Source organism: Ahaetulla prasina, chromosome 15 (genome assembly GCF_028640845.1).
Source record: "Ahaetulla prasina isolate Xishuangbanna chromosome 15, ASM2864084v1, whole genome shotgun sequence".
Lineage (NCBI taxonomy): Eukaryota > Metazoa > Chordata > Lepidosauria > Squamata > Colubridae > Ahaetulla > Ahaetulla prasina.
The window spans coordinates 11,606,590-11,620,210 of NC_080553.1; the positions used below are offsets into that span (position 1 = coordinate 11,606,590).

Genomic DNA, 13,621 nt, shown 5'->3' on the forward strand with positions numbered 1-13,621 from the left:
CAAACTTTTCCACTGGTTAATTGTTCTAACTGTCAGGAAATTTCTCTTAGTTCTAAGTTGCTTCTCTCCTTGATTAGTTTCCACCCATTGCTTCTTGTCCTGCCTTCAGGTGCTTTGGAGAATAGCTTGACTTCCTCTTCTTTGGGGCAGCCCCTGAGATATTGAAAGACTGCTATCATGTCTCCCCTAGTCCTGCTTTCCATTAAACTAGAAACTTTGTTTACTTTTTGTCTGTTGACAACAGCAATATGTTTCTAATTCCCTTGAGATGAGTTGATTTCAACTCTTGTTAATTCCTAGCCTACAGGTATACACTATGACTATAGAATGAGCCGTCCTGGTACATGAAGGATCACTTGTGTACTGTACATTCTCCTCAGTGGGATAGCAATAGCAATAGCACTTAGACTTATATACCGCTTCACAGTGCTTTCACCAAAGGTGGTCCCTGTTTTTCTACTTGCATTTTTTTTACGTGCTTTTGAACTGCTAGGGCAAGTAACGGGAGCTCACCCCGTTATGCGGTGCTAGGGACTCAAACTGCCAGCCTTTCGATCAACAAGCTCAGCGTCTTAGCCGCTGAGCCTCCGCGTTAATGGCATGTTATAGGTTAATAAAAATCAATGACTCCAGCTACTTATTCCCATCCCAAGAAGGACTGCATAAAAATCTACCACTTTCTTCCAGATGCCAACCTCTCTTGAAATTGCCACAAGTGACTGAGTGAAAGTGATGAAGAAGTCACCGGTAAAACCCAGACAGCATTTTTGTCCTACAGATACGGTAAGAAAAATACACCCAGAATGAAAGCATATATTACTCAGAACTCGCTCTGGTACAACCTTTGAGGTCTGAATTTATGTCACATTTGAATATGAATCATTTGAGACAAGACACACACACACAAACACTACAAGTACTGTTATGGATAATTGTTATATATTAAAAAGTCCAGGTGCTTTTTGTTCTTTGGGTTACAGATAAAGTACCGGTAGTTCTTGACTTGCCATTGACCCCAAAATTTCTGTTGGTAAGCGAGACGGTTGTTAAGTGAATTTTGCCCCATTTGATGGCCTTTCTTGCCAGAGTTGTGAAGAGAATCACTGCAGTTGTTAAGTTAGTAACACGTTTGTTAAGTGAATCTTCGTATCTCAAGACTTAAAATGAACACCTAACATTTAATAAGGGGCGTGCATAAGAGCACCAGCATGCCTACTGTCCCTGTCCTAATGTTTCCTCTATTTTATGTATTCAATTCATGCTTATACTTATATATATTACCTAATACGTTCTTGACAAATAAATAAAATAAATAAACATCAAAAACATCATCAAAAAAGCTCAACAAAGAAATGTTCTTTCTGCACAAACTCAGAAAACTCAAACTGCCCAAAGAGCTGCTGGTTCAGTTCTACAGAGGAATTATTGAGTCTGTCATCTGCACCTCCATAACTGTCTGGTTTGGCTTTGCAACCCAACAAGACAAACACAGACTTCAACAGATAATTAGAACTGCAGAAAAACCAATGGCTACCAACCTGCCTTCCATTGAGGACCTGTATACTGCACGAGTCAAAAAGAGGACTGTGAAAATATCTACAGACCCCCTCACATCCTGGACATAAACTGTTTCAGCTCCTACCCTCAAAACGACGCTATAGAGCACTGCACACCGGAACAACTAGACACAAGAACATTTTTTTCCTGAACGCTATCACTCTGTTTAACAACTAATTCCCACAACACTGTCAAATAACTTACTAAGGCTATATTACTATTATTCTTCTCTTCCTTACTAGTATCTATCTCTTCCCACTTATTACTATAACCGTGTTGCTTGCATCTTTCAATTATATTGTTTTTATTTCTTTCCTAGTACGATTTGATAGCTTATTTGTAACCTTGACTATCAGCAACTGTTGTATCGTTTTATTCTTGATGAATGTATTTTCTTCTCCTTATGTACACCGAGAGCATATGCACTGAAGACAAATTCCTTGTGTGTCCAATCACACTTTTTTTTAAATTTGCATTTATATCCCGCCCTTCTCCGAAGACTCAGGGCGGCTTACACTGTGTTAAGCAGTAGTCTTCATCCATTTGTATATTATATACAAAGTCAACTTATTGCCCCCCCAACAATCTGGGTCCTCATTTTACCTACCTTATAAAGGATGGAAGGCTGAGTCAACCTTGGGCCTGGTGGGACTTGAACCTGCAGTAATTGCAAGCAGTTGCTCTTAATAACAGACTGTCTAGCAGTCTGAGCCACTCAAGGACCCATTGGCCGATGAAGAATTCTATTCTATTCTATTCCTTCCCCACTGACTTTGCTTGCCAGAAGATTGCAAAAGGTTAATCATATAATCATCTGCAACCATCATAAAAACGAATCAGTTGCCAAGTCTCTGAATTTTGATCACATGATTATGGGGATGTTTCAACGGTTGTAAAGTGTGAAAATCAGTCCTAAGACACTTTTTTTCTTCCAGTTTTGAACAGTCACTAAACAAATGGTTGTAAATCAAGGACTACCTGCAGTCGTAGGTAATGACCCCAGACTGACAGAGAAGTTTAAACTACTTCCTAAATCCATATTCAGCCTTTTCATTTGAAAAAAGATGCTGTAATACATTGACAATTTTCACTGCCCTGCTTTGCATAATCTCTCCCAAAGTGGGGTTTTTCCCCCTTTTTAACCCCATCAACGGGGTGAACAGAATACCATATTTGGCAAGGCACCGCTTATATTGCATGACCTCTACTCAGTAAGTTCGTATTAACCACGAGCATTTTTTTAAAAGACAACAACCCCAAAACCTCAAAGCTTAGCGTCTCCTTGAGAATTTCCACAAACACAGCTCAGTCACCCTACCCTCCTACACCGAATTCTGACTAAAGTTTCATTGTTGACAAAAAATGTTCCACCGGGAATCATGACATGCTGGTACCTACCTCAAGTGAGATAGGGTTGCGGGCTTCCCAGGCACATGTTAGATAAGAATGTATTAGAAGCGAGGGAAGGGAATATTCGTTTTCTTGGATGTAAGCCGGCCTGACTCTCTGACTCATGTGTTCCTTCATTTGCCAAGCAAATTCATACATTCCTTGGATGCAGCAGCCAATGGAGGGAAGCCTTCACACTTGAGGCTTTAAAGGAGAAGTTGGTTGAAGATTGTATCTGCTTAGGTAGATTGCATCTACTTATGGCAGAAGAAGAAGAGGAAGAGGAGGAGGAGGAGGAAGAAGAAGAAGAAGAAGAAGAAGAAGAAGAAGAAGAAGAAGAAGAAGAAGAAGAAGAAGAAGAAGAAGAAGAGAAGGGGGAGGAGGAGGAGGAAGAGGGGGAGTGGGAGGAGGAGGAGGAGGAGGAGGAGGAGGAGGAGGAGGAGGAGGAGGAAACCTTGGTGACTTTAAGACCTGTGGACTTCAACTGTGGATTTCAACTGTGAACATCAACCTTGGTAACTTTAAGACCTCTGGACTTCAACTGTAGACTTCAGCTATGGACTTCAACCTTGGTGACTTTAAGACCTCTGGACTTCAGCTGTGGACTTCAACCTTGGTGACTTTAAGACCTCTGGACTTCAACTGTGGATGTCAACCTTGGTGACTTTAAGACCTCTGGACTTCAACTGTGAACTTCAACCTTGGTGACTTTAAGACCTCTGGACTTCAACTGTAGACGTCAATCTTGGTGACTTTAAGATCTCTGGACTTCAACTGTGAACTTCAACCTTGGTGACTTTAAGACCTCTGGACTTCAACCGTGAACTTCAACCTTGGTGACTTTAAGACTTGTTGGCTTTAACTCCCAGGATTCCTCAGCCAGCCAGAGTGGCTGGGGAATCCTGGGAGTTGAAGTCCACAGGTCTTAAAGTTGCCAAGGTTGGATACCCCTGAATGAAAGCCTCCTTAGAAAGTAACAATTCTTCTCAAATTCAGGCAGAGAAATTTCCTATGTTGATTTTTCCAGATTGCAGTGACCCAGGAGAAGTCAGGCAGCTTCTCCTCTCCATCTGCCACCATGTTAATTTAGTTATTGCCATATAGATTTATTCATTGCTATGTTCCCAAGAAAGCTATTATTACCAAGGGAACCTTTTCTGTACAGGTAGACCTCAGCTAAACGACCGCAAACGAGCCCAAAATTTCTGTTCCTTAGTGAGAAAGTTTTGGAGTTTTGCCCTGTTTTGCGACCCTTCTTGCCATAGTTGTTAAATGAATCCCTGTACTTGTTAAGTGAGTCACAGGGTTGTGAGTCACAGGGTTGTTACTACCCTCAAAACGACGCTATAGAGCACTGCACACCAGAACAACTAGACACAAGAACAGTTTTTTCCCGAAGGCCATCACTCTGCTAAACAAATAATTCCCTCAACACTGTCAGACTATTTACTGAATCTGCACTACTATTAATCTTCTCATAGTTCCCATCACCAATCTCTTTCCACTTATGACTGTATGACTATAACTTGTTGCTGGCAATCCTTATGATTTATATTGATATATTGATCATCAATTGTGTTGTAAATGTTGTACCTTGATGAACGTATCTTTTCTTTTATGTACACTGAGAGCATATGCACCAAGACAAATTCCTTGTGTGTCCAATCACACTTGGCCAATAAAAATTCTATTCTATTCTATTCTATTAAGTGAATCTGACTTCCCTGTTGACTTCGCTATTCAAGGGGATCACCTGCACCTGTCATAAATACGAGTCAGTTGCCAAGCATCCAAATTTTAATCACGTGACCACGGGGAATGCTTGCAACGGTCATAAGTGTGAAAAATGGCCATTGGTCCCATTTTTCAGTGCCATTGTAACTTCAGTCACTAAACGAATGGTTGTAAGTTGAGGATTAACCTGCATATATGCGTTTGCCAGGCGTGACCAAGGAGGCGTAAAATTGAACGGATGGAAGTCCATGGGGAATAAAAAGTAGGTAAGTTGATTAAAACAGGGTTTGGAAGAACGTATGAAACTTTTCGGGTCTGTGCTTCTCCATGTTAAGAATAATGTGTGCAAGCAAAATAATAATAATAATAATAAATTCTTATTTTGTAGTAAGAACGGGTTATATCCTCACTCTGATTTGTTGAAACTCTGGAATTAGGAGAATTGCATTTTAGAAAGGGCTTCTTCCAAGCCAGGTTTTGATCATAGTTTGCTGCATAAACCACAATGGGCTGGACTTGAATGCCGTATCAGTGCTACCTTTTGACTTTGTGAGATGTCAAAACCCGATCTGTATAATCAATCACATCTGTGCAAATTGCTCCTACAAAGAGCAACAGTACCCCTTCTTTATTGAGCAAATGTATTTATTTTAAAATCTTTGTAAGACCTCCGTCCTCCAAAAGCTGACATTAAGCTCTCAAGTTTGGGGTAGGTGAAACTTTGCACAATTCCAGTTATGTCTCTACCTGTTTGAGGTTGAACCTGGGCCTCAAGTGAAACCATTCCCCTGTAATTTGTACCACCGTAAGAGGTGTGGCTCAGTGGCTGAACACCTGCTTTGCATCCACAGAGTCCAAGGTTCACTCTTTTTACAAGTTATTAGTGATCATCAAAGTAGATACTTATCCCTTTCCCACCTGTTCAACAGACCCTTCTAGGTCTTCCTTTCATATATCTAGAGAGAAAGAAGAAAATTGTATTTATTATTATTATTTACTTTATTCATTAAAAATGAAACTCAGTCAACTGAACATTCAAAAATACATCAAAAATAGCATTGACTGGTGCTAATGGTTGATATGGGTTGCTGCCAGCGTCCTAGGTATCAACCAAGTACTTTCTTAAGATGTACGATGTTCCAAGCAGTGCAGTTTTTTGCAGTTCCACTGGTGTTATTGCAGGAAGCTGCAATTTGTTGATGCATCTTATAAAATACTTGGACATGGTACCAAGTGCCCCAATGACAATGGGTATCACTGTTACATGTTTCATCCATAGCCGTGTAGTTTCGATGGCCAGGTTGCGATATTTCATGATTTTTTTCCAGTTCTTTTTCTTCGATTCTGGCATTTCCTGGTACCACGATGCCAATAAATTGTACGTTTCGGTTTTCCACAACTGTGATATATGGTGTGTTGTGTTCCAAATGACGATCTGTCTGTATTTGAAAGTCCCACAAGATCTTCACCTTCTCATTTTCTATAACTTTTTCCACTTTATGTTCCCATGACTTTTTGGATACATGCAAGTTGTATTTTCTACATAATGACTAGTGGATTAATTTAGCAACTCGGTCATGTCCAGCTTTGTAATCAGTTTGTGCGATTTTGTTACATTCACATATTAAATGTGAAACAGTTTCGACTTTGTTGTTGCAAAGTCGGCAGTTTGGATTGTTGGTGGATTTTTGTATCCTTGCTTTCATGGCATTAGTTTGTAGTGCTTGTTCTTGAGCAGTGAGTATTAAACCTTCCGTTTCTTTCTTGATGGTTCCTATCTTAAGCCATGCCCATGTTCAAGTTGTTATCACACTTTCCTTCAATGTTTTTCAAGTGCTGTCCATGCAAAGTTTTCCATCTATTTAATCTGTCATCCAGCTGTTTTTCCTTATATTCTGCCTTTTGTTTCTATTGTTTTTATAATGCTCTCTGTTTTCACAGCCCGCAGCAATTGTTCTGTACTTTGGTCCACATAATTATTCAAACTTTGTTGAATGAGTGAATAATAATAATAATAATAATAATAATAATAATAATTATTATTATTATTATTATTATTATTATTATTATTATTATTATTATTATTATTATTATTATTATTATTATTATTATTTATTGGTCAGACGTGTGCTTTGTGAGTCTAGTTCCATTCCAAAGGTGCTTTTTTTCCCAGAAGGCAACTGGACTTTCTTGATTCTCCCCCCCCATCACTTTGGAAATGTTTTGCTTCTCATCCAAGAAGCAAAATGTTTTCAAGGGGAAAAAATCCAGTTACCTTTTTGGAAAACGCACCTTTGGGACAACCATGTCCTGGGCGACTGAGAATCTCCATAGGCCTCTAGTTCAACTCCCAGCATTTTCTGGAAGTAATTCTCTCTTAAAATGAGTTAAGCTTGTTGCTGTGTGTCTCTGTAGCTACAGGTAATCCTTGAGTTACAACCACGGTTGGGTTTCAGAATTTTCACTGCTCAGTAAGTGAGTCACATTTTACGTCCTTTTCTTTCACCGTTGTTAAATAAATTGCTGCCGTTGTTCAGCAAATCATGCAGCTGTTAAGTGAATCCACCTTCTCCCATGGATTTTTTTTTTTTTTTGTTGGTCAGAAACGAACCGAGAAGGTTGCAAATGGTGATCACACATGTAACATCCCAAAATGTTACAACCGCCATGTATATACAGGAGTGGCCAAAATTGTGGGAACCTTTTGGGAGAAGTGTATTTTCTAAAACTAGCTAATGACACCACTTTTTTTGTGGGGAGTAGTGCCATTAAATTATATATCAATGGAAAGAAAATTTAATCAAGAATGTAATGCAATAACTTTTATGAAGGATTTGCTATTAGAATAGCAGTTACAGTATAAAAAAGAAAAGTGAAAGACGTAGAAAAAACAAAACACACAAAAATTGTTACCATAGAAAAAATGAGATACAAAAAAATTATCACCATGTTAGTTAACCCTTAGTTGGGTCACCTTTAGCATGAATGATGGCCTTACAACGTCTTCCCATGGAGTGAACCAAGTCTTTTAGTTCTGCAGCTCTTATCATGTGAAACCAAGATTGAATGGTTGCTTCTATTAACTAGGTTTTATTACTGTGTCATTTCTGACTAACAAGTTTCTTCAGTCAGCTCCCTAGATTTTCAATTGGGTGAAGGTCTGGGCTATTCCCAGGCCATTCCAGCAGTGGAATAGGATGATCTTGAAACTCCAAAAAAAAAAAAAAAAGTGGTGTTATTAGCCATCAAACCTCAAAAATACACTTTCCCAAAAAGTCTTCCACAATTTTGGCCACTACTGTACATGCTGGTTGTTAAGGGCCTGAATTCTAATCACATGACCCTGAAGTGCTGTCGCCTTCATAAGCGTGAGGACCTGCCACAAGTCTGTGCTTTTTTTTTCTAGTGCTGTTGCAATTTCAAGCTGTCATTCCAGTTCCGATATGAGACCCTGTGGTCTTCTGGAGGGGCCGAACCACAACTCCCAGCAACCCCAACCTGCAGGTCAAAAGGGAAAGGATGGTGGGGGGTGTAGTTTTGTAACAAGAGTTAAGGGGTGATGGAACCCACCCCCCAGCCCTTTAAATGAAACCCATAAGACAGCCTCCTTCAGCACTTGCCCTTCCTTGCCCCATACAAAAAAGAGATCCACTGACACCCGCCCCCCCCCCGCCACCGCCACTCCAGTTCCCCAACTCAGGGCCGCGGAGGACACTCTGCACATGCTTGGACGACCCCTTTCCTCGAAGGCGGCGGGGAAAAAAGGCTCTCCTTGGCTGCAAGGCAATTGGTTGGAGGCGGCAGGCAGGCAGGCAGGCAGGCAGGCACCCCTCCTTGCCTGGCGGGGACGCGGACGACGAGCCCTCCCCGCGTCGCCTCTTTGCGCGCTCCCGTGATTGACAAGGCGGCAGGCGGCGCGCGGGAGCCGGGCGGACGCTGCTGCTGCTGCTGCTGCGGGCAAGCCAACGGGAAAGGGAGACCGGAGGACGGGGGGAGAGAGCGCGCAGACATCCCCCCCTCCTCCATCATCTTCTCCCCGTAGCCCGCCTGCCCCTCGCACTCCCGCCAGGCCAGCCGCAGCCTCGGGGCTCCCCCGGCGGCCGCAGCGTCCCCCCGCCACCCCCTACCTCACCCCTCTTCCCCGAGCGGTGGGGCTGCAGCCGCCGCCGCCGCCGCCGCTGCTAACCTGCGCGGAGCAGGCGGGGGAGCGCGAGGATCGCGGGGCAGCGGCCGGAGGGGCGGGCCGGCCACCCAGGTGGAGGGCTGGCGCGGTGGGGGCGGCGAGGAGGGGGCGGCCGCGGGGCCGCCGCCTCCTGGGGGGAGCGGGCCGCTGGCGGCGGGAGCAGCAGCGGCGGCGGCAGCGGCGGCTTCGTCCCCCTGATCCGCGAGGAGGAGGAGGAGGAGGAGGAGGAAGACGAAGAAGAGGAGGAGGAAGAAGAAGAAGAGGTGGCGGCGCCCGAGGCGCGAGCGATGGACGAGGCCGCCGTGCAGCCGCCGCCGCCGCCTCTCAGCCTGCAGAAAGCGCTGCAGCAGTGCGAACTGGTCCAGAACATGATCGACATCAGCATCTCCAACCTGGAGGGGCTGCGCACCAAATGCGCCACGTCCAACGACCTCACGCAGAAGGAGATCCGCACCTTGGAGGTAGGTGGGTGGGTGGGTGGGAGGATGGGAGGGGGATGTAGGTAAGTAGAGGGCAAGGTGCGACTTCAGCCCCCCCCTCCCTCTCTCCCTCCCTCCATCACCCCCCGACGGCCGAGCTGCGGTCCGGCCCATGGATGAGTGCGGACGAGCGAAAGGCGGCGGAGAGCACCCGCGGAGGCTTGGCGTGCGTCTTGCAGGTGCTCCAACCGGGTGCTCGCTTTTTTCCTTTTTTTTTTTTTGCGAGCTTGCGGCGGAAATGGGGAGGGGGGGTGCAGAGAGAGAGAGAGAGAGAGACTACCCTTCACTCTTCCTGGACCTCTGAATTAAGGGTGATTTCTCTCCCCACCCCGGTTTTTCTCTTCTCCACCGGACATGGGCAGAATACTCGCTCCTCCTCTCCCCCGCTCTCTCCCCCCACTTCGCCCGCTTCCCATTACAAGCCAGAGGAGGCCAAATGCAGAAAAGCTCTCCGGTCTTCCCTTCCCCCCACCATGGTAATAACTAAAGGCCCCCCCCTTTTTTTTTCGTTTTTGCACGGGGGAGTTAAAAATAAACTGGTATCTATAGAGTGGGGGTGGGTTGGGAGTGGGGGGTGGAAACAGAAAAGCCTCATTGAGCAGTTAATTGGAGGGGGGGCGCCGACAGTCATAATAAAGCCCTGTTGGGAGCAGAAAGAGGGGAGGGGGCTTTGCCGCACGTGGTCGCAATGGCAGGGACCAGATCTATGTGGCAGGAGGTATTTTTAAAGGTCTCTGGAGTCCCTGTACACCTGTCGTGACTAGATCTCCGTGAGTCCACGCAATGGCAGGTGTTCGGGTTTTATGGGGAAAACCTCTACAGGTAGTCCTCAATTTACGATCCCCGTTGAGCCCCAGCGTTTATGTTTCCGCGTGAGAAATTTGTGAAGTTGAGTTTTGCCCCGGTGGTACGGTCTTTCCTTGCCATCTTTCGTTAAGCGAATCGCTGCGGTTGTGAAACCGCTACTCCGGTGGTTAAGCGAATTCCGATCTCTCCGTGAACTTTGCCTTGTCAGAAGGTTCGCCAAAGGCCATCCCGTGTCCCGTCATAAATGTGAGTCAGTTGTCAAAGCATCCGAATGTAAATCAGGCGACCATGGGGCGGGGGATGCTGCAGCGGTCCTGGGTGCGAAAAAAGGGGCGGAAGTCCCTTTTCCCCCCCCCAGTGCCGTCGTAGCTTCGAAGGGTCACTAAGTGAACTGTCGTAAGTCAAGGACTACCTGTACTTTTAACTCCCCATCCCCACCCACCCCCCGGCTTGAATTTCGGCTCGAGGCTGAGGCTAACAGGTGAAAACCAAGTTGTACTTTTTGTGCACACCCTGGCAGGCTACCCAACCTACCTCGCTGAGTCTTTATGGAAAAAACTGTTCGGTGGGGAAAGCCCAGGTAGCCTCTTCTCTGGAGAGGGACTGCCAAGAGGCCTCCTATTTGCAAGCTGGGAGGGAGTTCCCATTAGACCAGGGCTGGGCAACTATGGCCCCTTTATGACCTATGGACTTCAACTCCCAGAATTCCTGAGCCAGCATGCTGGCTCAGGAATTCTGGGAGTTGAAGTCCATAGGTCATAAAGGGGCCATAGTTGCCCAGCCCTGCATTAGACTGTCTGTTGAATCTCAGCGCATCACAATTAATTTCCCTCCAGGCCAGGTGGGTTGGCTGTCCACAGAACACCCCCCCCCTTCCACTCATCCTTTGACTCTTCCCCAAGATTTGCAATGGTTGTGTAACTCTGGAGCACCGCACAACCGGATCTCTTGGCCTTTTCTCCTACCTGGATTTCCCCCCCTCCCCACTGGTTCCACTGGTTCCCCCTCCTTTAAGTTGGAAGTGCCTGTATTTTGAGGAAGGGGATAATCTCGCCTTTCTCCCCCACCCTCCAGATGGGTACAGTTGCCTGGCAGCTTGAGGAAACAACAGTAGTAGAAGCCAACCGTGATTTATTTTTCAAATTGTTTCAGTGAATGTGTTTTATTACTGTTAGAGGAAACGGTCTCTTGCTCATTTATTCGAATCCTGTGGCCGCCCCAAATTGCGAGAGGGAGTCCTGGGGGTGACCTAAAATTTGAGGAAAAGTGAAAAACGTTACGACACCTTTTCCCCCCCCCTTCCCACATCTCACGTGCTTGGTGAAACTTTCCCCTTGCAATTTCCGCTTTCTTTATGTAACACAGGTCTTCTTGGTGGCGGCCCCTTCCCAGAGTTGGTATTCCGGCGGTTCCAACCGGTTTGCCCGAACCGGTAGAGGAAATATTCAACTGGCAGGCTCAGCTGCCCCAGCTCTATGCCATCCTATTCAGGCACGTTTTTGAGGCTTGGAAGGTGCGCGTGGGAACAAAGTGCATGCACAGAAGACCTGCGCGCACACAAAACCGGGTGTGTGCGCGCGGGGCGAACCGGTAGTAACATAATGCGAAACCCACCGCTGCGCGTTCCCTATGGAATTTCATTCCCCCAGAGGTATGATTGGCCCCCATTACTATTTCTGAAAGTCCCTGAAAATAGGGGGTTTTGACTATGGGCCTGGGGGCCCCGAATGGAGAGGGAACAGATCAGGCGGTTGTCTGATTGTGTTGCTGCTGCTGGTGTGTGTGTGTTAATTTATATTGAATGTGTTACGTTGAATATGAATTTTCAGTGTTGTGTAAGCCATTGGGAGTCGAAGGTGCATCCATTTGTTGAATAAATAAAACAAATAAATAAGCTGCAGGCACGTACTAGAAGAGCACACAAGCAAAACTGTAAAAGAGCCATACACCTCTGCGTACAATAGTCCTCGATTAATGACTGCAGTTGAACCCAACATTTTCGTTGCTAAGTAAGGCAGTCGTTAAGCGAGTTTTGTCCTATTTTATGACCTTTCTTACCCCCACAGTTAATAATAATAATAATAATAATAATAATAATAATAATAATAATAATAATAATAATAATAATAATAATAATTTAATTTTTATACCGCCCGCCTCCCGAAGGACTCAGTTGTTAAGCAAGTCATTGGGTTGTTAAACGAATCTGGCTTCCCCAAGGACGTTGCCCATCAGAAGCGGGCAAAAGTGGATCGCCGCAACCTGTCACAAATACATGCCAGTTGCCAAGTGTCTGGATTTTGATCACAATGACCCTGGGATGCCGCAAGGGTCGTAAGTGCGAAAAATGGTCATAAGTCACTCTTTACAGTGCCGTCGTAACTTTGAACGGTCACTAAATGAATGGTTGTAAGTTGTAAGGCCGACTTGTATTTCACCTGCTGGTGGAATTTTTTTTTCTTGCACCTGCTGAATTCTTTGTGGTCTACAAGTTTATTATGGCGATACAGGTGTGTTAGTCTGCTGTGCCCTAAGTTCATAGTAACTCCTGTCGCTCGATTCTGCCCAACAGACGACCTCCAAAGTTCCTTCCAGCTCCTATTCTATTCTATTCTATTCTATTCTATTCTATTCTATTCTATTCTATTCTATTCTATTCTATTCTATTCTATTCTATTCTATTCATTCTCTACTCTACTCTACTCACATGGTTGTTAAGAGAATCTGGTTTCTCCATTGACTTTGGTTGTCATTTAACCAGGATAGTGTAAGGTTTCCTGCCTTGAGCAGGCGGTTGGACTAGATGACCTCCAAGGTCCCTTCCAGTTATCCTATCCCTATCCTATTATTTTATTCTATTCTACTCTACTCTATTCTAGTCCTTATTTCTATTCTATTCTATTCTATTCTATTCTATTCTATTCTATTCTATTCTATTCTATTCTATTCTATTCTATTCATTCTCTACTCTACTCTACTCTACTCACATGGTTGTTAAGAGAATCTGGTTTCTCCATTGACTTTGGTTGTCATTTAACCAGGATAGTATAAGGTTTCCTGCCTTGAGCAGGCGGTTGGACTAGATGACCTCCAAGGTCCCTTCCAGTTATCCTATCCCTATCCTATTATTTTATTCTATTCTACTCTACTCTATTCTATTCTATTCTATTCTATTCTATTCTATTCTATTCTATTCTATTCTATTCTATTCTATTCTACTCTACTCTACTCTACTCTATTCTACTCTACTCTACTCTACTCACATGGTTGTTAAGAGAATCTGGTTTCTCCATTGACTTTGGTTGTCATTTAACCAGGATAGTGTAAGGTTTCCTGCCTTGAGCAGGCGGTTGGACTAGATGACCTCCAAGGTCCCTTCCAGTTATCCTATCCCTATCCTATTATTTTATTCTATTCTACTCTACTCTATTCTAGTCCTTATTTCTATTCTATTCTATTCTATTCTATTCTA

The 13,621-nt window shown here is 44.5% G+C and overlaps 1 protein-coding gene across 1 annotated transcript in view; it reads left to right on the forward strand.

Annotated features, from left to right (window-relative positions):
* The first annotated feature begins 9,216 nt into the window (after window positions 1-9,216).
* KSR2 (kinase suppressor of ras 2) overlaps window positions 9,217-13,621 on the forward strand; it is a 186,297-nt gene continuing 181,892 nt past the window's right edge. Inside the window, exon 1 of the mRNA XM_058158508.1 lies at window positions 9,217-9,324. Coding sequence (XP_058014491.1) covers window positions 9,232-9,324 — 93 coding nt within the window. The 5' untranslated portion in view covers window positions 9,217-9,231. The remainder of the gene's footprint in view (window positions 9,325-13,621) is intronic.